The sequence below is a fragment of the Meles meles genome, chromosome 9 (genome assembly GCF_922984935.1).
Source record: "Meles meles chromosome 9, mMelMel3.1 paternal haplotype, whole genome shotgun sequence".
Taxonomy (NCBI): Eukaryota; Metazoa; Chordata; class Mammalia; order Carnivora; family Mustelidae; genus Meles; species Meles meles.
Genome location: NC_060074.1, coordinates 47,127,523 through 47,152,542, shown reverse-complemented (window position 1 = coordinate 47,152,542; position 25,020 = coordinate 47,127,523). Strand labels below are relative to the sequence as shown.

At 54.6% G+C, this 25,020-nt stretch overlaps 1 protein-coding gene across 21 annotated transcripts in view; it reads left to right on the top strand.

Annotated features, from left to right (window-relative positions):
• Positions 1 to 25,020, top strand: part of KIF1A (kinesin family member 1A) — a 92,845-nt gene that overhangs the window by 15,971 nt on the left and 51,854 nt on the right. For all 21 annotated transcript variants that reach the window (XM_046018540.1, XM_046018537.1, XM_046018533.1 and 18 more), the window contains exons 2-10: positions 7,031 to 7,195; positions 14,681 to 14,757; positions 15,318 to 15,497; positions 16,184 to 16,249; positions 16,811 to 16,989; positions 17,985 to 18,096; positions 19,487 to 19,564; positions 20,275 to 20,340; positions 20,871 to 20,888. In XM_046018540.1, the coding sequence (XP_045874496.1) occupies positions 7,090 to 7,195; positions 14,681 to 14,757; positions 15,318 to 15,497; positions 16,184 to 16,249; positions 16,811 to 16,989; positions 17,985 to 18,096; positions 19,487 to 19,564; positions 20,275 to 20,340; positions 20,871 to 20,888 (882 nt within the window). In that variant the 5' untranslated portion in view covers positions 7,031 to 7,089. The remainder of the gene's footprint in view (positions 1 to 7,030; positions 7,196 to 14,680; positions 14,758 to 15,317; positions 15,498 to 16,183; positions 16,250 to 16,810; positions 16,990 to 17,984; positions 18,097 to 19,486; positions 19,565 to 20,274; positions 20,341 to 20,870; positions 20,889 to 25,020) is intronic.

Here is a 25,020-nt window from a genome sequence, read left to right as displayed (position 1 = left end):
TCAATTCTACTGTGGTCAGAGAACATACACATTAGGATTTTAATTTTACATTGAAATTTGTTAGAGTTTGATTTATGACTAGTGTATGACCAATTTTAGTACATCTTTATGTGCTATCTATCTATCTATCTATCTATCTATCTATCTATCATCTATCTATCTCTCTATTTAGTAGGCTTCATGCCCAGAGTGGAGCCCAGCTTGGGGCTTGAACTCATAACCTGGAGATCAAGACCTGAGAGCTGAGATCAAGAGTGAATCACTTAACCAGCTGAGCCACACAAGTGCCCCTTTATGGGTACTTTAAAAGAACGTGTATGATGTATAATTTCCCTTCTCAGTATCTGATAGAAGCAAACCAAAAATGTTTATCTTTTTATTTTCAACCTTTCTGTCTGTTTATTTAAAGGTGTCTCCTGGGGGCGCCTGGGTGGCCGAGTCAGTTAAGTGTCTGCTCTTGATTTTGGCTCAGGTCATGATCCCACTTGGTGAGACGGACCCCATGTCAGGCTCTATGCTCAGCAGGGACTCTGCTCAAGATTCTCTCTTTCCCTCTGCCCCTTCCCCCATGCAGGCATGTGTGTGCACACACTCTCTCTCTCAAATAAATAACATCTTTTTAAAAAAAGTGTCTCTTGGCAACAGAATAGAATTTTTAAAAAATCTGTTTTGATGGTTATGATGTTTTACCGGGAGTGTTCAGGCCATACTAATTGGGTTTTTATCTGCAGTTTTAAATCTTCATCTTCCATTCAACCTAGGTTTTTTTGCTATTGTTCTGTTCTTCCTCCTTGGTTGCCTTCTATTAGATTAATAAAACGATGTACATTTTTTTCTGTTCTTGCTACTAACTTGTTAGTTACACATTTTTTTCCTGCTTTCTTGATGATTACCTTAGCAGTTGAAACATGTATCCTGTAAAGTCTAATATAAGTTGTTGCTTTTCCACTTATCTGATGATGCTGAAACCTGAACTTGTCTTATGGCTTCCATCATTGCTGTTGAGAGGTCAGTTGTCAGTCCAATTTTTGTTCCTTTAGAGGTTATCTGTCTCTTCTTTTCTGGCTGCTTTTAGGACTCTTCCTCTTTGGCACTCAGTCTTATTATGATGTCCCTTTGTGTGGCGTTCTTTGTATTTATCCTACTTTGTGTTTGCAAGTCTTCTTGAATCTGTGGGTTGATGTACTTTAGCAATTTTAGACAATGGTCATTATATTCTTCTTCTTCTTTTGACAATTTTATTTATTTACTTGACAGAGGGACACAGTGAGAGCGGAAACACAAGTAAGGGCAGTGGGAGAGGGAGAAGCAGGCTTCCTGCTGAGCAGGGAGCCTGATGTGGGGCTTGATCCCAGGACTCTGGGATCATGACCTGAGTCCAAGGCAGACACTTCATGACTGAGCCGCCAGGCTCCCCTGGTCATTATCTTCTTAAGTATTGTTTTTCTCCTATTCCATTTCTTCTTTTAGCTTGCAGTTACTTGCACGTTAGGCCATTTCACTGTGTCCTATATTACTCTGACTCTACTTCCTGTATTTTCCATTCATTTTTCCCTGTTCTTTAATTCTTCCAGTTCATGAACACTGCTTTCAGCTGTGTCTAATTTCTTGAGTTCTTAATGTCAGTTATTGTGTTTTCAGTTCTAGAATTTTCATTAGAAATTCTTTTTCATAGTTTTAGATCTTGCAAAAGTCTCCATTTTTCCATTTATTTTCTCTGTCCTTTTCTCTTTATTTTGAATATATACGTTATGGTTATTTTAAAGTCCTTGTTTGATAACTCTTAGATCTGGATCATGTGTCGGTATGTTTCTTTTTTTCTTTTCGTGGTTTTTTTCTCCCCCCAGTTTCTTTTGAATCCTATAGTCCTGTCTTTTTTCGTGCCCTGTGACTTTTGATTTAATGTCAGATCTTGCCTATTGAAACACAGAAGAGGCTCTGGATGGCTCACCTTTTTCTTTCCAAGTGGATAGAGTGGACAGTCATCCCTAATTCAGGCAAAGACTTAGTTGACTGAGTCAGGGAAGCATCGCAGTTTTGCTAAGCTTTGCCATCCCTGTGGTTCTGCTTTTAGATTCTGTGCCTCTCAGGGCTTTCAAATCAGGCCCTGGTATGATTACTGGAGCCCCTCCTCCCATTGAATCTTGAATGCTAATCCTTGTCTCCTTAGCACCTGACAATGCAGAAGACTCCTCTTTGATTTGCAGAGAATTTCTGTTTGGATTTTTAAACTCCTGACCCTCATACCTTTGCACTTAAGAGGAGAACTGGCTGAGTGAAGCTCCCTACTTCTTTCTTCTGGGATTTTGACCTCTCAAGTTTGCTTTTCTTGACTAGAAACTCAGTGGGTTTCTCCATCTCTCAGCAACAGCTCCCTGCCTGGGAAGACTCCAGATTCCCAGCCTCTTGCCCTGTGCCCAGAATGCAAATGCACTTAGGGAGAAAGTGCTGTGGCATGTTGGAATGTTGTCTCCTGTCCCAGCAGCCCCCATCTCTGGAATCTTGGCCTGCTAGTCCGAGTGCTTCCGTAGCTCTTTGATTCACATTGTGAGATTTTACCCAGCTTCTCTAGCCAGACACAGTAGGAGGGAGCATGGCTGTGTCTCCAGCCCTTCTGCCCGGAAGGGCTCTGCTTTCCATGCTCTGTGCTCACACCTGCTGTCCACCCCGGAGCCATAGCACAGTGTCCATGTGTTCTTGTAATCCTCTCACAGGTGAGGTTCTAGCTCTTTTTAAATATGGGAGAGCCAGTTGCTCCAATACCAGTCTCACCCAGTTACCTGAAATGCTGCCTTATCATCCATTAGGTGTGTCTGTCTGTCCACCTGTGGTCATGCTTCATTTTTCCTGTTGGTCTCTATTCATCTATCATTGCTGGACTTTGGAAGTCATGACAGCTTTATAGTAATTCTGATAGCTGGTAGGGTATGTTCTTTGTTCTTATTTTTCACTGGTCTCTTTGGAACGCTTGCATAATTCCACTGAAAATCCTGTTGGAATATTTTGCTTACTGGACTAGCACTGAATTAACATATCTAAATTTGGGGAGAACTGAAAATTGTGCAATATTGAATTGAACATCTGCTTTCATAAATATTTTCTTTATTCCTAATTATTTCCTATTTCAGCACTGAGCATTGCTCACTCAACAGATATAGCCTCCTTTTTTTTTTTTTTTTGAAGACGTGAAGGCATGTTGCTAAATGCTAGAAATCTCATTTCAATTTACATTCACACCAGGAATTCATGACCTTGCTCTTGCCCTTCCCACCCCAGCTGGAATAGCCTAATACTTTCCTCCATCTGGAGTGTGGGGAGATTTCACAGCCTAAGGAAATGCAGATTCCCAGGGAGCCACATCCCTCCAGTCCCCTCCTGGGTGGTTGTGTTTGGATGTGAGAGGGTGAGACTGTTAAAAAAACCCTTAACTTGCAGTGTGTGGGTAAGGGTGTGTGCCATGGCTGCAGGGGCTCTGGCGTGTGGCCGGTGTGACTGCAGCCCCCAGTTTTGCCACCACCCTGTGCTCACGTCCTGTGCTCGTCGGCCCTCAGTGGCCGGCTGCTCTGGGGCATCCATCTCTCCCTCTGGCCTTTGGATAGCTGTGCTTGCCCACAGGATGGTTCTGCTCCACGTCTAGCCTGTGCTGGGGGGTCCTGACCCTGGGTGGGGTCTGGGAGTTTAAAGCCTGAAGTCTGCATTGATCCCAGCCCCTGTGGGGCTCCCTCCATCTGCAAAGAGAGATAGGCCCCAGGATCTTTGTTAGGATCCTTCTGCTCTTGAGAGTCTCAAGCCCTCTCCCCTAAGCCTTTGCTCTCCTTGGATGCCTTTAGTGATGGGGGTTCACAGCTGAATGGGCACTTTGGTTCATTTTAGGTGGCAACTGGTCTTCATGTCAGACTGAGTTCTGTTTTCTAGAGCTCCTGGCCATTTCTGGATGCCCACAGCTCTCTGCCCTGAGCTTGTCCTCCTCCATGTTTCCAGGGGTCCTGTCCTGAAAGCCCCCAGCCCCCTTGGGTGGCTGGCTACAGCATCAGGCTGGCAGCCCGTCGGAGGCCTGTGGGAAAGAGCTTTCCGAGTGGCCAGAGCAGCACCGTAATTCCGCAGGGAGCTTTTGCTGGCTTTCCTTAGGGTCCTGGGCCCTGAGAGGTGGAATCGCTTTGGGGTCATCAAATGGCCTCAACCCTGTCATTTCACAGATGGGTAAACCAAGGCCCAGGGGTTAAGTCACACGGCGGAGACAAAGGCAGGAACGGGACTGGGTCCCTGGTCCCTGGCTTGCACCTCCTCCATGTGAGGTTGATGCCAGGAATGCCCCCGGTGGCTGCAGCCCAAGTTGGGAGCTGTGGGACATGGTACTGAAATACTGTGTCTGTCTACTTGCTTAGGACTGTCTGTCCTATCATTTGGATTTGTTGAGCGAACCATTTCCTTCCCTGCTCATCTGGATACCAGGTTATTGCTGGATCCAGCTGCCAGTGAGAGCCCCAGGATGTAGGTTACGGGAGGACATTCTGGAACCCTGTTCTATTTGAAAACACTCTTGACAGGTTTAAAGGCCCAGCCTATGTCAAGGTCAGGCTTTGGGGGGGATGATCTCCGTCCCATGACTGCTGTCCCCACTGCTGGTGGGAACCCACACACTGCTCGTTCCCACAGGGAGATGGAGATCGGTGTGTCCACCAGGTCCCTGGCTGGTGGGCTGGGCCAGGGCGCAGGAGCGCGAGTCAGAGGGTGGTGGGCTTCTGTGGCTCCCACTGAGTACACCTGGCATGGCCCCCAGCGCTGGGCTGCCCGACCTTCTTCATCCTGGGCCTCAGGGTCGGGACGCTGCCTCGTTGTGGCGGGGAGACCCAGGGCCCCAGGTGCTCTGAAGAGGCCCGGCCTCAGAGATGCATTTGGCAGCATTTTTCTGTGGAAACAGATGCTTGAAGGTGGTTCTGTTCCTGGGACCCCCTAGAAGCTTCCCTGGGAAGGCAAGGCTGGACTCTGGCACTGCCGGGACCTGTGCCTGTCCACTGATCCCAACTGCTGGCCTCACAGTGGCCCCGGAGCCTTGGCGTAGAGTCAGAAGGAGAAGGACTGGGTCGGGGGCTGGGTAAGGGGCCATGTCGCATCTCCCTGTCAGCCACCTGCCAGATAGGGCGGCTCTGCCTCAGCCTCAGGAGACTCACCCGTGTATCATCGGGTCTTCAGCAGCTCTAGCTTTGGCGCAAGCAAGATTTTTCTGTCACTTTGTGGTTCCTCTGAATGTTTACCTGCCCTCCAGGTGGGGCCAGAGGCTCTGCGTTGCCCCAGCACTATGGGACTGTCCCCCAGTGCCTGTTACTATACTCCTGCCCACAGGGACACTTGGCCCTGCCTTGGAGCCCGGGGCAGCTCTGTGCCGTGCCTCCCTCCCTGCCCCTCCCTGGCCTCCCCAGGGTACCCTCGGGCTGCTTCCCTTCCCGGCCATCCCCAATGCCCCTGCAGAGACCCCCACCATTCCCCACGCTCCAGCAAAGACCGCCCCCCCGCACTGTCCCCACTGCTCCTCAGCAGTTTGGATGTGTTTCTCTATAATTTCTGGGGTCCTTGTGAGATGCCCGTGCCATTCCCATTCTCCACCATTTGTGGTCTGTCATTCTCTCTGGAAGCTTCCGGAATCTTCCAGTTAGCCTCAGTTTGCTTGGTGTGTGACTTTCTCCTGCCAGTGGGGTGAGTGGTGAGTGTTTGAGTTTGGAGACTCGCGACCGGCAGTCCTGGGAGGTTTCCTTGAGTTCTCTCTCAGTGGCTCCTTTTCCCTGATCCTCAGATCTTATCTCTTCCCTTTCATGGAAAATTACTTAATTCCAACCTTTTGGTTTATTTTCAAAGTTTGTGTTTTCATATTTTTAATTTCCCAAAACTCTCATATTCATTAGACAGCCCTTTTGAAAATAGCATTCTCCACCCATTCGTGGGCATAGAAACTTTTCTCCCTGAGAATATTAATTACAAGGAATTTGGAAAATACTTTTCTTCTCTTTCCTGCACTGTTCCTTGCTGCTTGCTCCTTTCCTGGAGGTTTCAGCATCTGTATTTCTTGCTGGAGGGTGTGGTCCTGGCAGGTCCCCCCAGCCATGAACTCTGCACGGGGATCTCAGGGCTAGGCATCTTGGGGGTACCTCAACCCTGTCCCTTCAGCAGTGCTCCATGCCCATCCTCATCTGGGTCGCAGATCCCCAGGCTGGGCAGGGCTCACTCTCTCCTGCCAGGTGGTTGGGGAGGTCCAGGCCCTGGATGGCCACAGGGGAGGATGGGGCCCTGGGGGTCTTCCTGACTCTGCCAGGGCCTCTGAACCATGATTCCACAGACTGGTGGCCTAGAGAAGAGAGACATATTGTCTCCCAGTCTGGAGGGCAGAAGTCAGAGGTCAGGTGTGGACAGGGCGGCTTCCTTCTGGGCTTTGTCTGCTGTCACCTTAGCCTTTCCTTGGCTTGTAGAAGCATTGCCTGGATCTTTGCCTCTGTCTTCACCTGACACTGACCTGGTGTGTGTCTGTCCAGTTGTTCTCTTTCGTAAGGACTCCATGTTGAGTCCGGGGCTTACCAGACTCCTGTGTGACCTCATCTTTACCAGTCACACCTGCAAGGACCCCATCTCCAAATAAGGTCACATTCTGAGGTCCTGGGGTTTAGGACTTCAACACAGGGATTTTGAGGGGACAGAATTCAACCCACAGCAGGTTTAATGCTGGCTTTCCACCAACACCCATTTTTGGTCCCACCCGGACACCTACTTTCAGAGGCGCCAGGAGCCTTTCTGGGTCCCACTGAGTGCATTGGCTTGTTTCTCGTTAGGCTTCGGAATTCCAGGCTTGCTAAGCCAGGCTGCACTTGTGGCGTTTCTCATCCGTAGCCACCCCCGCCGCAGCCCCCCATCCCTCTGGATTGGCACCACACGCAGGCCTCCTTTAGTGGGATTTTGGAAGGGAGAAGTTTGCTGGCCCCCAGAAGTAGCTGTTCTGCCTTTCTGGGTATTGTTTCTAATTCATGTCTCCCTTTTTCTCAAGGTCTCCACACTCACTCGGGCTCCCAGCACTGCTAAGGGTGACCCACAAAGGCCGGCACGATGGCCGGGGCCTCGGTGAAAGTGGCGGTACGCGTCCGCCCCTTCAATTCCCGGGAGATGAGCCGAGACTCCAAGTGCATCATCCAGATGTCCGGAAGCACCACCAGTGAGTACTGGTCATGGGTAGTCTTGGGCGGCTTGTTGCTGGGGCCTGGGCACCCCCCCACCCCGGCTCCCTCATCGACACATGGGGTGCCGATTCCCTGCACTGGTGGCGACAGATGACCACCAGTGTGTGTGTGTGGGGGGGGGTGGCTCCTACAACAGTTCTGAAGGCCAGTGTCTAAAGTCAAGGTATTGACAGGGTCTTGCTGCCTCTGACCTTCTAGACCAGACTTCTTCCTGCCTCCTGCGGCTCCAGCTGGTTCGGCTGTCTGGGCCTGTGGCCTGTGGAGGCTGGTGGCCTTCACAGAGGTGGAGGGCGGGTGGGCTAGGTGGGTGCTGGGCCCTCAAGAGGACACTTGCTGTCAGCACTGGGCATTGTAGGTAAGTGGATGGTCATTGAAATCAGTTCTCCACGGTATGTGACCGAATTAGTGTTTAAGTAACGACTTGAAACACAAAAAGAGAACAGAACGCTGATCCCAGGAAGTAGGACCCACCCTGATCTGGTGTGATCTCACTGTGACAGCTAATTCCAACTCCAAAGACCCTGTTTCCAAAGAAGTTCACCTTCTGAGGCTCAGGATAACGTGAATTGGGGGCCCACTTCCCACCAGCACGTGAGGTTCTGGATCTCATCTTGCTTTAGCTGTCCCCCACTTACACATACATATGTCAGTTCATTCCAGCCTGTTCTTTTCCCTTGTTTGTGACTGTAAGTTGTCTCGAACCTTCCTGAGGAGAGGAGGCCTGCAGTCCCCATGCTAACAGGCGGGAGTTAGGGAGGGAATGACAGTGCGGTGCTCAGGAAGGCAGGTGGGCCCTGACAGCTTCGTTAGCACACAGGCTGCTGGAGGGAAACAGCACCCACTCCCTGCCTGGCCTTTGCTCCTTGGCCTTGAACTTGTGGATCCTGTTGTCCCCTCATGCAGACAATTGGACAGATTCTCCCAAACCAAGCAGCACCCAGGCCGAGAAGTGGAACATGGCCAGACCCTCCTGCCCCCCATCCACCTTTGCTTCTAACACAGAGATTGGGGGGACTTGTTTTGGTCCCATAAAAACTGAGGCAGTTTATGGGTTATGTCTCCAGCTGACTAACAGTCTGCCCCCAGGCCTGTGACTTAGAATGAGAATTCCAGGCTCAGCCAAGTGGTTTGCCACTGGGGTCCCTCGAGCGGTGACCGTGACTGTCACCGTAGGGTCAGGGGCCACAAGCCGTACTGTGTGTTGGCTCTCATTTACCCCAGAGGCTGTGGGATGGATGGCAGGCCTCACCCCCCACACACTCATACCCCACCAACTCTCCAGGTGTGGAGGGAGGGGCTGGCCAAGGGAGAAGCACTCAGAGTAGAGGGCAGCTGCCTCCCTAGGCCTGTTGAGGGGATGAGGATTCAGGGGTCTCTAGAATGTTCTGGGTACCTTAGGCTCTGTGGGAAAGAGTGGGGGGCAGGGAGTTGGTCTTTTCAGACTCCTTCATCCCGGGTGGGCAGGTTGTGGAGGTCCCGCTCAGAGCTCGCTCAGGGGCCACTGGGCATGGTGTGGCCATGTGCATCTGAGGTTTTGTCACAGTGCTTAGGAATGGTGTTGCCTCCACTGGGTCCTTGGAAGCAGACCCTGATGTGAGTATTTGGGTGCCAAAGGTTTATTGAGGAGGTGGTCCCAGGCTATGTGGGGAGAGAACGTGGATGTGGGGAGAAGCTGTGGAGGATGCTGATGCCTGGGTGGCCGCCCCAGACAGCAGGGGTTGGGTCACTGGGACCCTCTGGCATAGAGAATGTATCTCTGCGTTGTCCTCCCTGAGGCTGGCTGCTTGTCCAGCATCTTCCCCAGCATGAGCCAAGTGTCGGTCCAGGGGCCTGGTTTCCTTATGACCTGAGCAGGTGCTTAGGGACTGTGACTCATGCCTAAAGCTTGACTCAAAGCCTAAAGGGCTGCATAGGAACTGTGAATCCTGGGTAAGACCCATGACATTCTGGATGAGAACAGTGACCCCTGGATACAAACCATGACCTCGGTTGAGAACTGTTACCCCAGGTGAGAATTGTGACCCCAGGTTGGAACTGTGATCCCTAGTGAGAACCATGACCTCTGATGGGAAATATGACTCCTGGTGGGAACTGCGACCCCTTATGGGAACTGTGACCTCTGGTGGGAACTGTGGCCCCTGGTGGGAGCCATGACCTCTGGTGGGATTTGTGATCTCTTGTGGGAAATGTGACCTTTTGTGGGAACTGTGACCTCTGATGGGTTTTGTGATCTCTGGAGGGAACTGTGACCCCTGGTGGGAACCATGACCTCTGGTGGGAACTGTTACCTGTGGTAGGAACTGTGACCCCTGGTGGGAACTGTGACTTCTGGTGAGAAGTGATCCCACACTGGAAACCATGACCTTTGCTGGAAGCTGTGACCCTGGGTGGGCAGAGGACATGTGCCCAAGGAGCCAACAGGGTCTGCCATGTCACTGTCAGATGATCCCAGACATCAAGAATGACTGTAGGGACCCCTGTTCCCTCCTGAGCCAGGCCCTGGCAGCACCACCCTCACCTTAGACAGTAGCTGAGGGTCTGGGCAGGAGCGGCTCCCAGGTGACCACACCCTCTGGGAGCTGGCAGAATATAGAACAACACATCAGAGTCAGACCCGTCTCCCATGGAGCTTGGGAGTGGTCTCGGACAGGGTGGGACAGGTGCCAGGGAAGCAGAGAGCTGGAGGAGATGATGGGCTGTGGGGTTGAAAGCTCTGACTGGCCTCCGGCCCGAAAGACAGAGACTCAGAGGCACAGACAGACAGAGAGGAAAGAAGTGTCAGAAGAATGGATAATTGAGACGTCACTCGGGAAGCTGTATTCATCTGGGAGAAAACAGAGCAGCGATGGTACTGGTAGAAAGTGCTAGAAGCCATGTCAGAAGTGTGGGTGAAGGCTGGGGAAGCCCAGAGGAGAGGGACGCCCTCCAGCCCTCGGTGCAGGAAAGCTTATCTGTGGAATGGGGTCAGTCGCCAGGATGGGTTTTCTTCCTGGCGACGCTGGGGCAGAGTGGGTGGGGGTTCCCCTGAGCCAGGCTGAGGTGGGCGTGCACGGAGCTGTTTGGGCGGCAGCTCACAGCCACGTTGTCAGTGTAGGTGGGGCCGGTGAGAAGGGGCAGGGATGGTGCTCCGTGTGGAGGCTATGCAAGGCCTCAGGGCGAGCTCGTGTTTCAGCAGGGAGCACTTGCCCAGCAATGCGGAGACGCCGGGGAGCGGACCGCATGGTCGCTCTGGCCACGCACTGGCTCGTCAGGGCCCCATGCCAGGCCGTGAGTGTCAGGGTGGGAAGCCATCCAGCTTTCTCCGCTCCACCCCCTGGGCTGTTGACACGGTTCTTGGATCTCAGATCCAGGTGCTCACAGGAGATGCCCTGTCCCTGAATGGGCTGCTCGAAGCTCCATGCTGACACATACACATTAGAAACGTTCAGTGCTAAACATCCTTTGTCCTCCTGTGTTTATCACCTGAATGAACAGTGCCCTTCCCTTGAATGGGCCAGATCTGCTGGTTTTGTGAGCCAGGCAAACTGCATGGTGAACGCTTCTGTCCGCCCCTTGGCAGGCCTAAGGAGGTTACCGAGGGGTGCAGACATCCTGTGTGTCTCCCCACGTCCCCACTGTGCAAGACAGCAGACGTGGGGACGTCTGGCAGGGTTTCCCGTCTTCTGAGTCCTTCTGGTCCCACAGAGGAAGGCTCTGGATGGGGGTCTTTCTGCCCCTGCACCGCTGAGGCCCTGTAGGCAAGGCTGGGCCTGTGTCTCCTGCCTCCTGTGTCCCCCATGGGCCAGCTGGCACCCCGAGGCCCTCTGCACCGGGGGGAAGTCCGTTTCCCGGGGACAGAGGAACGGAGACAGAAGTGACTTTGCCAAGGTATCCATAGGTTTGGTTCCCTCTGAGACTCTGAGAGAATGTGCTCCTGACCTGTCTCCTGCTTGTGGCAGCTGCAGTAGGCCTGGGCTGGCCTCTGTCCTCATGTGGGCTTTTCCCTGTGCATGTCTGTCTGTCTGTCTCTGGTGGACCCTACTTCTTATATACAGACCGCCCTAATCTGCATGATCTCATCATTACTAATCTCATCTGCCAGGACTATATTTCCAAAGAAGGTCACGTGCTGAGGTTCCCAGTGGATGTGAATTTGCGGAGGATACTCCTCACCCAGGACAGTGCCTCTGGAGCAGAGGGGACAGACCAAGGCCACAGGGCCAGTACATCCAGGGCCTGCTCTCAGCCCAACCAGTCTCCACAGGCCCATGCCCAGCCTGGCCTTCCTGCCTCCAGCCCTCTTCCTGGATCCTGACAAGCTGGTCCCAGTGTGATTTCAGGCAGTGACCACTGTTCTGGAACATTCCAGACCCTTCTCCTCTGCTCTAGGGGTCTTTCTCCCAAAGGCCCTTGTCAATGAGCAGCCCTGTGCACAGACCCAGGTGTTGCAAATGCCTAACTCATCTAAGCCTCCATTTGCTGTCACTGTTCTAGAATATTCTAGGCTCCAGATAGAACGAGCCTGGGAATGGAAGGCCACAGAAGGGAGCTTGGCAGTGGCACCACTGCAGGCCTGTTCATGGTGTCTGCAGAGGAGCCCTGGAGGCCGGGAGCTGGGGCACCAGCCTCAGCCCAGAGGGCGGGTGCCTGTCTCTCCTGCCAGCCCCATCCAGGGAGGGCTACACAGCCCAGAGCCGTCTTCTCCACTGGAATTGCTCCTTTAGAATTCTTCTCCCTTAGAATTGCAGTGGGTGTCCTGCTCACAGAGTCGCAGTGGTGGCTGCGTGTGTTGTCCCTGTCATCCCGCATGGAAGAGGACAGTTCCCGAGGCATGGACGGGGAGACCAAGGCTCTGTGATGTGTGTTATCATGTGTGGCTGCATGGGAAGAGCAGGGTGGACATGAGGCCCCTTCAGGCCATCAGTAAACATTTGCTGGGCACGAGCCTTAGGAGGCTGCCCTCTGGGGTCCCAGGGCAGCAGGACTGAAGCTCTTAGTGCCCTTGGGTGACACGCCAGTGGGGAGGCAGGCAATGCACACATTAGCGCCCGATGGAACCAGACCAGCAGGGACAAAGGCCGTGTCTTGCAGCATTAAGAAGGGGTGCAGTGACGGGGGCACGGGAGCTGGGAGCCACATCTGGTGGTGAGGGAGCTGTCCCAGTCCGTCGGGAGAGGGGAGGAGGTGAGTGCTCCTGTGCACGAGGGATGCTGGCGCCCAGCGGTTAGACTCTCTGTTCCCTGAGAGCCCGTAGTGTTCTGGTCTGCTGCGGCGGGCCGTCTCCCCAGTCCTGCGAGTGTGCCATGGTGGGCTGCTGGTAAACCAGCTCGCCTGTGCGTGGGCTTACATGAACACACATGCACACACACTTGCGTGTGCACACACGTGCAACATGCTCTCGCACGCACACATACACACACGTGCACACCTCACATGCACACGCGCATGTGTGTACACATGCACACATGCTCTCTCACACACTCACGTGCACACACGCTCTTGCACACACACACGTGCACACACTGACATTCTTGCACATGCACACAGTGGCTTCCATCAGTCCTTCCTCCCTGCCTCCCTTCCCTGTCCAAGCTGGGGCCCCCACCAGCCACGTCTCCATCCCTGGCAGGTGCCTGTGTCTTGTGAGCCCTCTATTGTGCACTCTCTGGAAGGGCCCTGCTCCCCCCCCCCCACCGCTGCCCCAGCCTGGCGGGAGCACGCCCCAGGAGGACCCTTCCTTCCTCCTTAGTGCCACACAAAGAGAAACTCAAGCCCCTGAAGGGAGGGCCTTGCTCTAGCAGAGTGGCCCTGTTGCAGTGTGCCTGGTGAGGGTTTGGAGGTGAGGAGGTGGATCCTGGCTTCCAGTCTCACTGTGTCTGGAGCTCAGATCCCATCCGTAAAGGTCCCAAGATCCCATGGGACCCCCAGGAGGGAATGGGGAGAGGCGACAGGCAGTCCTGAGTGACGGAAGACTTCTGCCTGATGGTCCTCGTGGCCGACTCTCCTGTGGCCAGCTCTTGCCCTTTGTCCCTCACTGTTGGCTGTCCCTGGTCACTTGGTGCTCCTTGAGCATAGCTGTGCTCTGTTCCTGGGAGTCCTCTGCCACGCCACAGGGAGCCCGCAGTCCAGGAGAGGTACATGGCAAACACCCCAGCACCAGGGCAAGGTCAGAGCGAGGTTGGCACCCAGAACTGGGCAAGGGTCACATGGGACAAAGGGGAGCAGGCTGGACGGGGTGGGGGGGCCATCGGGGGCCCGGCCTGGGCTTGCATTAGGAGGTGCTATGATTGTTGTGATTGTTGTTTCCGCCGTGCCGGCATTATCTGTGCTTGAGGTTCCAGTGGTTGCGTCCCCAGGTCCCCTCAGGAGTTGAAAGCAGGGCGGCTTTCTGTCCTCGGCCTTGCTCCTGGAGGCAGCATGGATGTGAGCCACGCTTGGCTCCAAGGACAGCACTGTGACGGTCAGTCACCTGCTCGAGCTGCTTGCTTCCCAGACACGCTGGGTGATCTCCCAGAACTCCTCAAACGTGGGGTCTGGGACCCAAAACTGAGTCATCCCTGGGGACAGGCTGCAGGCAAAGCCCATGCCGGGAGTGGGGCACTCAGGCCGAGCAAATGGCTGCGAGGCCTGCTTGTAGGGCACTTGCAGGTTTGGATCGTGGCCCAGCAGGCAGTGGGTGGGTGGCCTGATGGGGTTGAGGGCCTCAGTGGCTCCTGTCTGACCCCCAGGTGCATGGGGCTTGTGGCTCTAGCACATGGGAAACACTGGGGTGGGGTTCCTTGCCGGCCTAGGGCAAAGCAGCCTGGGGTGGGGGTCTGCCGGGTTCTGTGGTCGGCACCACCTGGTGGCTGATGGCACCACTGCGCTTTTGTGGCTTCATTCCTGGCTTGAAAAAATGACATTCTGGGTGTGGTGCCTCTGGCCAGCGTCACGTGCCGCTCACTGGGGGCGGGGGCAGGGGGCCATGCAGAGGACGGTGCCAGGGAAGCCCATGAGAGCAGGCCTGCAAGGCACCAGCAGCATGGGGCAGGAGGGCCGAGCTGTGTGACCTGCGATGGAATCCCGTGGTGCACGATGAGCCACACGGTAATGGTGGGCACACAGGGAGCAGAGCTCGATGATGCCCATGGTCTCCAGCCTCTGTGTGTGTCTCAGACGCGTGTGTGCAGAGCAGAGGGGTGGGGTGGGAAGCAGGGCTGGACTGAGGCTTGGAGGTGGGCTGTGGGGTCTCCTGCTGACCCAGGGTCTTCAGGAAGGAACTCGTCTGGGTGTCATGAGAAGGCGTGTATGGGCAGCAGGGTCCACCTGATGGAGGAAAGGGGCACACATAGCCTGTCTGCCTGGAATTGGAGCCCTGGTCCCGTCCCCCTGGTGGACTGGCCTCCCTGTCTTGGGGTACCTGTCTGGGGGGGTATGTACCACATGCTGATGGCCTGTCCCCCCAGCAGGGGGTTAACCGACATGCCTGTCCCCCTCTGCAGCCATCATTAACCCCAAACAGCCAAAGGAGACCCCCAAAAGCTTCAGCTTCGACTACTCCTACTGGTCACACACCTCGGTAAGCCCAGGGCTGGGGTTCACGGGAGGTGGGGGGTGGGCCGCAGCCGTGCGGATGCTCGACTTGTCCCCTGACCTCTCTGAGATGTATGTGTCTCTAAACAAGGCTGCTGCTGGGGCAGGGGAAGGAGGGACAGGTGTGAGGCCCAGGGCGGGGTGGGGAGGGGGCTACTTTCCCAAGTTGTGTGTGGAAGGTCACTCTCAGTGGTGACATGTGTTTTTAGGGTAACCCCCTGGCGCCTGCCTAAAGCAGTCCTGCTAGGAGAGCATTCCACATAGTAGCCTGGTCCCTGGGCTCCCTGGGCCTCCTGTCCCGCCCTCCCAGGCCCAAGGCTGCCAGCGCACCTTCATTTTGAGCATTTTGTCTCCTGCTCCTGCCTCTGACCCTGGTACAGCCTGTTCACTTTGCAGAAATGCCCTCTGGCCAGCGCCTTCCAGCCCCTCCCCTGGGGAGTGCACCCTGCCGGGCAGGATTAGGGCCCCTGTGCAGGGAGTGTGCGAGGGGTGGGGGTGCAGAGGTGCATCTGGCCTCCTACAGCCGTGCGACCTCTTGTCTTCCAGCCCGAGGACATCAACTATGCCTCCCAGAAGCAGGTGTATCGGGACATTGGGGAGGAGATGCTGCAGCATGCCTTTGAGGGCTACAACGTGTGCATCTTCGCCTACGGGCAGACCGGGGCCGGCAAGTCCTACACCATGATGGGCAAGCAGGAGAAGGACCAGCAGGGCATCATCCCACAGGCACGCGGGGGTGAGGGAGGGCGGCACAGGGCCTCATAAGGGCAAACCAGATGGGTCTGCACCCATCAAGGTGGAAGGACCCGGCAGGGCGCCCTGGGAGAGCAGCTACAGGAGGACAGGAACCAGGAGGGAAGGTAAACCAGGGGGGTGGAGGGCACCGCAGAGCAGCAAGGGGCAGACCTGCCCTGAAGAGGCTGGAGCCCTAGGCCCCAGTGCGGGGCGCTGTGAGGCCTGGTGGTCTGGGCAGAGAGAGATGCCTGGATGAGGGGTGGCCTTCGGGTAACTAAAGGCTGAGACAGATGCCTCAGTACTGCTGGGACACTGGCCCCCACCCCACCAGCCCCCCTGGGCAGGCCTCTGGACCTTCACTGGTTAGCGCTTGACCTGGCCTGGGTAGGGGAGAATGCCAGGTAGTCTGTAGCATGAGAGACCCCTGCCCACCCTGTGTAGACAAGGACGGCATGCAGAGAGTGGGAAAGGATCGGATATCATCCGAGAGGACTCCAGGACTTAAGCAGAAGACAGCTGCTCTTAGGGTGCAGGCCGCCTTCTCAGTGCATTTGAGATGGACTGAAAGGGAGCAAGAGGGACCTGGAGAGCTCGGGCTGCCCATAGCACCTGGGGGCAGGCCTGAAGGAACAGCCCCATTGTCCCCATCGTCTGATGCTGTGTCCTCGGCCCCGCAGCTCTGTGAGGACCTGTTCTCCCGAATCAACGACACAACCAATGACAACATGTCCTACTCCGTGGAGGTAGGGCTCCCCGAGTGTCTGTGACTCCAGCACGGAGGGGGAGGTGGTCCAGGCAGGGACAGCAATGCTTTTCTGGTTTAAAGTGAGTCCCCGCTCCTGGTTGGTCCCTGAGCTTTTCACTCGTTCATGCATGTAGCAACCTCGTCAGGGTACCCACTCAGGGCAGGGGGGCATGCTGGGCACAGAGGAGTGAGGGGCGGTCCCCTGCTCAGCGAGTGTTGATTAAGTAATGCTCTGTGCCAGGTGCGAGGACAGGTGTCTCCGCACTGCATAGCCTGGTTCTGCTGTGGCCACAGTGCCCCTGGGGTGTTCCTACTGGATGGGCCCCCAGGATGGGGGATGGGTAGGAGGGGGAGGCCAGCTGCCCAGCTCCTGCACTCACACAGGGGCTGGGGGTCCTTTGCGTGCCTCCCCCTACCTAGCAGGCGGCCCTGTACCCCTATCTTAAGAGTCCCTGATGACGGCCCTGTATCCCCACCTTGGGGGGGGGTTCCCTGCTGGTGGCCCCCATGCCCCTGTCTCCCTGCCTGGGGGTCCCTGAGGGAATGTCTCTGCCTGCAGGTCAGCTACATGGAGATTTACTGTGAGCGCGTCCGTGACCTCCTGAATCCCAAGAACAAGGGCAACCTGCGTGTGAGGGAGCACCCACTGCTGGGGCCGTACGTGGAGGACCTCTCCAAGCTGGCCGTCACCTCTTACAATGACATCCAGGACCTCATGGACTCAGGGAACAAGGCCAGGTGAGTGCCGGGTGGCTGGTCCGTCCTCACTGTGCCTGCTGCTGCACGCCCCTGTGGAAGACCTGGTCCCTGGGGCACTTGTCGGTCTGTCCAAGACCTCCCGCTCTCTGCCATGGCGGGGTGGGCCCCGGGGGCCTGAGGCCACGGAGAGCACATGCCAGCCTGGGAAGGGTCTCCAGATCCCCACCCCGTCCCCTATGCAAGGGCTGCTTCTCGCGGGGGGGGGGGTTGGTTTGTTCCCTGGGGGGCACTGGTGTCGTCTGTGGTGGCTCCCCAGGTGCCCTCCCCGTGGGCAGCTGCCCTGTCAGGCTCCATGATCAGGAGGGCCGATCTTGCCTTCTCCGAGGGCGAATGGCTCTCTGGACAGGGCACAGGGTAGGGGCTCTCAGCGAAGGGCCGAAGGGAAGGCATCGCAGGGCACAGGCTGTCCGTCTCCCTGGTTTCACTGTGCTGGGAGTCTGCCTTGCAGGCATGGCCCAGTTCCCCTCTCTGCTGCCCGGGGCCTCCAGGAGGGTGAGGGGCCTCTAGCCATCGCGGCCCCATGAGTGCGCTGTTCTGACGAGGCCTCTCCCTGCTGGGGGCTGTCGGACAACAAGCCTGGTCCAGTGGACGCCCTGTGGTCTCCACACCTCAGCAGCATGGGGCCCAGCTCCACGGCTCCCCACAGGCTGCCTTGGGCTCTGCCCCCTGGGGCCTGCTTCTGGCCCTCCCCAGACTGGGACAGAGATGGGCGCCCCCTTTCCCTCCTGGGTGGGGCTTTTCTGTGTTGTGTGAGGGTCGTCTGGGCTCTGCGGAGCCCCTGTCACAGCACCTGGCTGCTACTGGTGGCCAGGTGGGTGGGGCCCTGCTCCTGCCGTGATAGGAGGCAGGGCCAGCATGTGGCTGGGCAGGGCAACCCCGGGGAGCCAAGGGGAGCGGACCCAGCTGGGTCATCAGCCACTCTCACTCCCGACCACAGGATGACAGTAACTCTGTGTGGCTTCTGTTCCCCCCAGGACTGTGGCGGCCACAAACATGAATGAAACCAGCAGCCGCTCCCACGCCGTCTTCAACATCATTTTCACCCAGAAGCGCCACGACGCAGAGACCGACATCACCACGGAGAAAGTGAGTGTGGCCTTGGCAGACAGCAGCCATCTGGGTAGGGGGCGGGGGTCAGTCCCGTCAGGCGGGACGAGGAGGCCAGGGCAACCACCGGCTCACAGGGCATGTGCTGCGTCCCCCACCCTGGGGGCCAGGCCCTCACCACCGCCAGCTTGGTGGCTGGGCCTGCCCCACCTGGCATCTGCCCCTGTCCGCCTCCTGCCTGGTAGTTGTGGTGGGAACAGGGGGCCCAGGAAGGCTGGCCCCAGAGCTGCTCTGCAGTGGGTGCTGGCGGCCCTCGAGGGCCGGGGGCCATGGGTGGGGTGAGTGCCTCTCATAAGGGTGACCGTGGGGCCTGACCAACGGGCGGGAGTGGGGGCCTTGACATCCATAGGCACAAAGCTGAGGCTGTGCTGGCCGGCGCCACCCCGCCTGCGGCTCCAGATGCCTTTCCCACACATCTTGGCCTGTGTAGTGGCCCCGGACAGACACTTTGTCCAGACACATGGTCTCTGTGCTCCCCAAGGGCCAGCCTGGGCTGGCTCACAGCTTCTTCTTGTCCCTCAGTGGCTCTGTCCCTGGGTGTCAGGTTTCCTCCGTGTCATCTCCCCAAACCCATGGCCTCCTCCTGGGGGTGTCCCAGTCCCCTCCTGACTGGCAGCACCCCAGGGACTGCAGGGTGTCTAGGAGAAGTTAGCCCCACTTAGGCCCCAGTCATGCCAGGGCCCCCTCAGCCTGGTGCCCTCCTCCCAGAGAGTCACAATGGCCCAGTGGGGCCTGGGTGGGCAGAGTGTGGAGCTGGAACAGGGTGGACTGGGCTGGGGGCCACCTGCTGTGACACCCTCCCACCCCCTGCCACCCAGCATGGGCTCTGGGCACCAAGAGGGTCTCTGGCTGTTAAAGTCTGGGCAAGTCCTGTCTGCATCTGCAGTGGCCATGGATCGGGAGGGCCTGGGTTTTTCTGGAACCCGTGTGGCAGCATAGCCCAGGCCGTGGCAGTGTTGCCTCCTCCCCACCCCCGCGCCACCCGGTACTGGGCCAGCCAGCTGTGCCCTTGTAAGGAAGCTGAGCCGCTGGGGCTCTGGAATTGGATTCAGATCCCGCCATAGACAGTGAGCCCATCTGTGGAAACAGGTGACAGGACACCCCGGGGAGCTCTGTGAGGAATTCTGTGCCGATACATGAAGAGTGCCCCGTGTGCTGAGAGCAGCATAGCGGCAGCAGTGGGCATTTTAGGGGCCAGGGGCGCACAGCCTCTCAGGGATGTGGGCTTTGACCTCAGGCAGAGCCTTGGACAAGCTGTGAAGGGAGGGAAAGTGCAGGGTCAGAGACCGTCAGGCCCAGGGAAGGGCTTGGCCATGTCCCCACAGTGGCCTTGCGGCCTCTCCTGCATCTGACACAGTTGCCGTTTCAGGTGAGCAAGATCAGCCTGGTGGACCTGGCCGGGAGTGAGCGGGCTGACTCCACAGGAGCCAAGGGCACTCGTCTCAAGGTAGGGGGCTGGACTGGCGTGTCTGTGACCCTGTGCCTCGCTCACCTGGCGGGCCGCATCTTTGAGGCTGGCTTGCTCCGGGGTGGGCTGGGCAGGAGGGCTCGTCTTGGGGCTGGAGGGGGTTGGGGCCACACCCACACAGGGTGAGCCCAGGCAGGGAGAGCAGGGGGCATGGGAGGAGGTGAGAGGAGGCCAAGAGTCAGAGGGCTGCGCCCGGCATATTGGCTAGGGGCCAACAAGGACGGAGACCCCAGCAGGAAAGCTGGGCCTTTCGCAGGCCCTCACGGTGACTTGGGCACCGGTGTGTGGCTTTTGCTCCAGAATACAGGCTGTGAGGCAGTCTCTGGTCAAAGCAGTCTTCGGTGTCAGGAAGGAGAGCCTTCATGTTCCAGCCTCCCTTTGGTGCCACATTACCGAGTGGGTGGGAAGGGGCTCTGGAAATTGTACCAGCTGGGCCCCAGGGCTCGTGTAAGATGTTATGAGGACCCCCTAGGGAGTCTGGAAGAAGTTGGGCAAGTGTACTCCCCTGTCCAGGGTGGGCCTTTGCCTGGCTTCTTGCCAGAGCCCCTGTGCTCCAAGGAGCCCCAGATGAACAGTCACGGCTTGGTGGCCTTAGCCCCTTGTCTTATGGCGTGAGTCCCCAGGGGATCACTCTTGAGCGAGAGGGTCCCGAGGCTTCCTGATGTCCTGACTGTCTTCTCCCCACGCAGGAGGGAGCCAACATCAATAAGTCCTTGACCACTCTGGGGAAGGTGATCTCTGCTCTGGCTGAAATGGTGAGCTAGCTTTGGGTTTCTAGAACTAGACGAATGGGATGGGTTGTGGCTCCCTGTCCTTCCTTCTGGAAGGATGCTGGGAGCTTGTCATACCTGTGCCAAGTGCTATCTCTATCAGGGTGCCGGGGATTCAAGGGAAATCTCGGAGATGTGAAGGGTGTGTGTCCCTAGGCTACAGATGGTGTCGAAATTTCCCCACCAGTATTGGCCATTCACCAAGACACCTAGGCTTTTGTCCAGAGAAGGACAATTCTTACAAGGCTCCAATCTTTTTCTTAAATGGTTTGGGGTGAGGGAAGAGCTGCTGGGTGACAGCAGCCTGAGAGATCGCTCTGTTGTTTGGCCTGTCAGGACCAGGGTGGCCAGCGATGGCCAGGTGGTGAGTGATGGGCCTTTCGTGGGCTCTCATGGTGACTTGGCTCACCCGGCGGGTTCCTTTGCTCTCTGGAGCCCACTAGTCCTTCCCTCCCCACACACCCTGGGTCCCCAGCCTCACTCCAGGTCCTCAGATTCTATCTTTTCTTTTCTAGGACTCTGGGCCCAATAAGGTAAGTTGCTTTCTTCAGTTCTAGGGGGAGGAGTCTTCAGCCATTGCACTGGGGGCTAGAAGCAAGGAGTGCCTTTAGCCCTAGTTGTTCTGCGAAGGTCTTGGCAGTAAAAGTACCTTTTGTTTGTGTACCTAGCAGACAAACACAGTGAGCCCAACTCTGAGCGAAGCTGTGTGTTAGAACAACACAGCCCTGCAGGGGCCACAGCATGATGGGGGACATAGATGATAGAAATAGAAACAGAATTATGAATTGGTATAAATCTCACAAAGAAAAAAAATGGACTGTGAGCATGAACCATACACAAGGTAGCCTTTAGTCAGTATGGCCACATAAGCTTTATAGGACAGGTAGTTTTAGGGCTAAGACCTGAGGAGTGGGGAGGAGCCACCCAGGTAGAGGGGTACTCAGCTGTGCCATGTGCCATGTGCCCAGTGTGGGGTGCTGAAATGGAAAAATGTTGATTTATGTAAGGAATTGCGTGGGAAGAAATGTGAGAAGCCATGTGGGGAAGCATGAGGAATTACATAAGGAACTGAGAGGAAGAGTGTGACCAACTATGTGGGGAACTGTATGAGGAAATGTGTTAGGAACTGTGAGGAAACACGGGAAGAACTAAGCAAGGATCTGAGAGGAACTAACGTAGGAACAGTGTGAGTATTTGTGAGGAACTATGTGAATGATTTTGTGAGAAACTGTATGGGAAATGTGTGTGGAATTGTGAACAGTGTGAGGAATTATGAAGTATTATGTAAGAAACTGTGAAAACTGAGAAACTGTGAGAGGAAGTATCTGAAATGGTGTGGGACAAATGTGGGAATTGTATGAAGAATTGTAAGGAACTACATGGGCAACTGTGAAATACTGTGCATAGGACTGTGTAAGGGATAAGAGGAAGTGTGAGAAATGGGTAAAATGCACATGGAACTGTAAAGGACTGTATTGTGGACCACAGAAAGTTGGAATTGCATATGGCACTCTGTGAAGAATTGTAACTGTGACAAAATGCATGTGAAAGTGTATGAAGAATTATGAGTAATTGTGTGGACTGTCTGAGGATGTGAGGAACTGTTGAGAATAGTATGGGGAGCTAAATGTGTAACTGTGTGAGGAAACCAAGGAACTATGTGGGAACTGTGAGGAACCATGTGAAAACTATGTGAGGAACTCTGAGGGAATGTGAGAGGAAGTGTATGAGATGGTGTGGGAATTGTGTGTGGGAACTGTGAGGAACTGTGGAACCATGTGGAGAACTAGGCAGGAAACATATGAAGAATTGTGAGGAACTGTGGTGGTAAAGGGAATAGTCGGAATGGTGTGGGAAAATATGTGGTAATTGTGTGTGGGGGGGGACCTTGAGCAACTGTTTGTGGACCTGTGAGCAACAGTGAGTGACTGTGTGAGGAGCTATGTGGGGGAACTGTCTAGGGCAAGTGTGAGGTACTAGTAGGGAGAACCATGCAAGAGGTCTGGCATTGTATCAAGTATTGTGAGGAACTGTGTGGAATGTGTGAGGAACCACCGAATGGAACTGAAATGGGAGATGAAGTATACGAAACAGTGTGGGGAACTGTGTCTGTGAATTTGGAGGAGTTCTATGTGGAACTGTATGAAAAACTGGTGACTTATGAGAGAAATTGTGAAAGATTATGTGAGGAAGTGTATAAAGAGAACTGTGTCGAATTTTATGAGGAACTCAGTAAGGAACCTGTGGGAACTATGAGGAACTATGAGATAAACTGTGTGGCAAACTGAGGTACTAGGAGGAACTGTGAAGAAATGTGTCAAGAACTGTGAGAAAGTGAGAGGAACTCTTTGAGGACCAAAAAGAAACTGTGTGGGAACAGTATGAAGCAACTTTCTGTGGAAGTGTGTGAGGAAGTGTGTAGGGAACTGTGTAAGATTGTGTGGAACTGTGAGAGGAAGTTTGTGAAACTGTATGAGGGAACTGTGGGAACGGTATGTGGCTGTGAGGAACTGGGTGGGAAACTATGAAGAAGCTATGTGGGGGAACTGTGTGAGGAACAGTTTGAGGAACTGTGAGGAATAGTTTGAGGAAATACATGAGGAACTGCATGATTCTGAGGATTTCCATGAAGAATTGTAAGGAACTGTGGGAGAAACTATGTGAGGAATTGTGAGAGGAACTCTGTGTAAAGAATCGTGAGGCACTTTGCAGAACTGTAACAAGTGTGTGAAACTGTGTGGGTGGACTGTGTGGGAATTGTGTGACTGACTTTTGAGGAAATTTTTGGAGAACTGTGACGAACTCTGGACTGATGGGGGGAGCTTTGGGGGGAAGTATGAGGAACTTGGTAGAACTGTGTGGGGAACTATGGGGAGAATTATGAGGAAACATATGTGAACCCTGTGAGAAACTGTGGAACTGTGAGAGGAATTATGTGAAATGGTATGGGGAAGTATGGGGGTTGTGAGGGAACTATATGGAAAACTATGTGAGGGACAGTGCGCAGTCCCTCACACAGTTCTTCTCAGTTACTTACAGAGTTCCCCACATAGTCTCAGTGCAGTTCTTCACACTGTTTCTGGCACAGTTATACACACACACTTCCCACATAGTCAGTGGGAAAAGGAATGTGAGGAACTGTGAGAAACTTTCTGGGGAAATGCATGCAGAACTGTGTAATGGACTATGTCAGGGATTTGTGTGGAAAAATGTAAGAAACTTTGAGGGAATCTGTGTGAAAGTGTGTGGAAAATTGTGTAGGATCTGTGTGAAAATGTGTGTGTGGAACTGTATGTGGCACCATGTGGACTGTTGGTAATTGTGAAGAACGGTATGAACTATGAGAAAGTGTGTGGAACTTGGTGAGAAACTGTGAAGAATAGTGAAGAACTGTATGTGGACTTTGTGGAACTGTGAGAGGAAAAAATTGTGTGGGGGAGCTGAGTGAAAACTATGAGAGGATCTGAGATGAAAACCATGTAAAGCACCAGGTGACTTCTGTGGAGAACTGTGAGGAATTGTGAGGAACTGTAAGGAAATAGATGTAGACTGTATGAAGAATTGTGAGGAACTCTGTGTGCACTGTGTAAGGAAACATGTGGAATGCTGTGGGGAAACTAAGTGAGTAGCTATGTGAGGAAACAGGAACTGTGAAGAATTGTGTGAAGAACCGTTTGAGGAACTGTGTGGAAAGTATGCGTGGAACTGTGTTAGGGGTGGTGTGAAGGACTATGTCAGGAACTAAGAGGAATTATGTGAGGATCTGAGAGGAACTATATGAGGAACCGTGTAAGGAACTGTGAGAAGAGCTGTTTGAGAAACTATGTGGAACTGTATATAGAGTTGTGCAGTACTGTGTATGGAATTGGAAGAATTGTGAGGAACTGTGTGAGGAATTGTGTAAAGTCTGTGTGAGGAAATGTGGGGCAAATATGAGAAACTAGATGAGGAACTGAGGAACTGTTGGGAACTGTAGGAATTGTGAGAAACTATGTGGAACTGTGAGAGGAAGAATACAAAATGGTGTGGGGACAGTGTGAAAGTGCTGAGGACGTTTTCAGGAATTATGAGGGATTGTGGGATTATGGGTGGAAGTGTCAGGAGCTGCCGCGGGACCATGTAGGGAACTCTAAAAAACAGAATTATGTGAGGGACTGTGGGGGGATCTATGTTAGGAGCTGTGAGAAGCCCTTCGGGGAAATGCATGAAGAACTGTGAAAGACTATGTCAGGGACTGTAAGGAATCGTGTGGAACTATGTGAGGAACTCAGAGATCTTTGTGAGGATCTAGGTGGAACTATGCAAAGAACGATATAAGGAACCGAGAGAGAGGAACTGTGTCATGAACTGTGGGAGGCATTGTGTGACAAATGGTGCAGAATTGTGTGATGGACCTGAAGCTGTGCAGGGTGCTGTGGGGAACCACGTGAGGGAGGAAGGGACTGTGACAGAATATGTGAGGCACTGTGGGAACTGTGTGAAGTGCTGTGGGAGGGGTTGCAGTAAAAACTTCTTCAGGATTGAGTGTGAAAGGTTTTGAGGTTCAGGGCCTGGAGCAGGGAGCAGGGAGGCATGTAGATGATGAGGCCAGAGAAGGGCAGGGGCCTGATCCATTGTCAGGAACTAGCTGACTGTGGTTGGATGGGGAGCAGTGGAGGGGTTTCC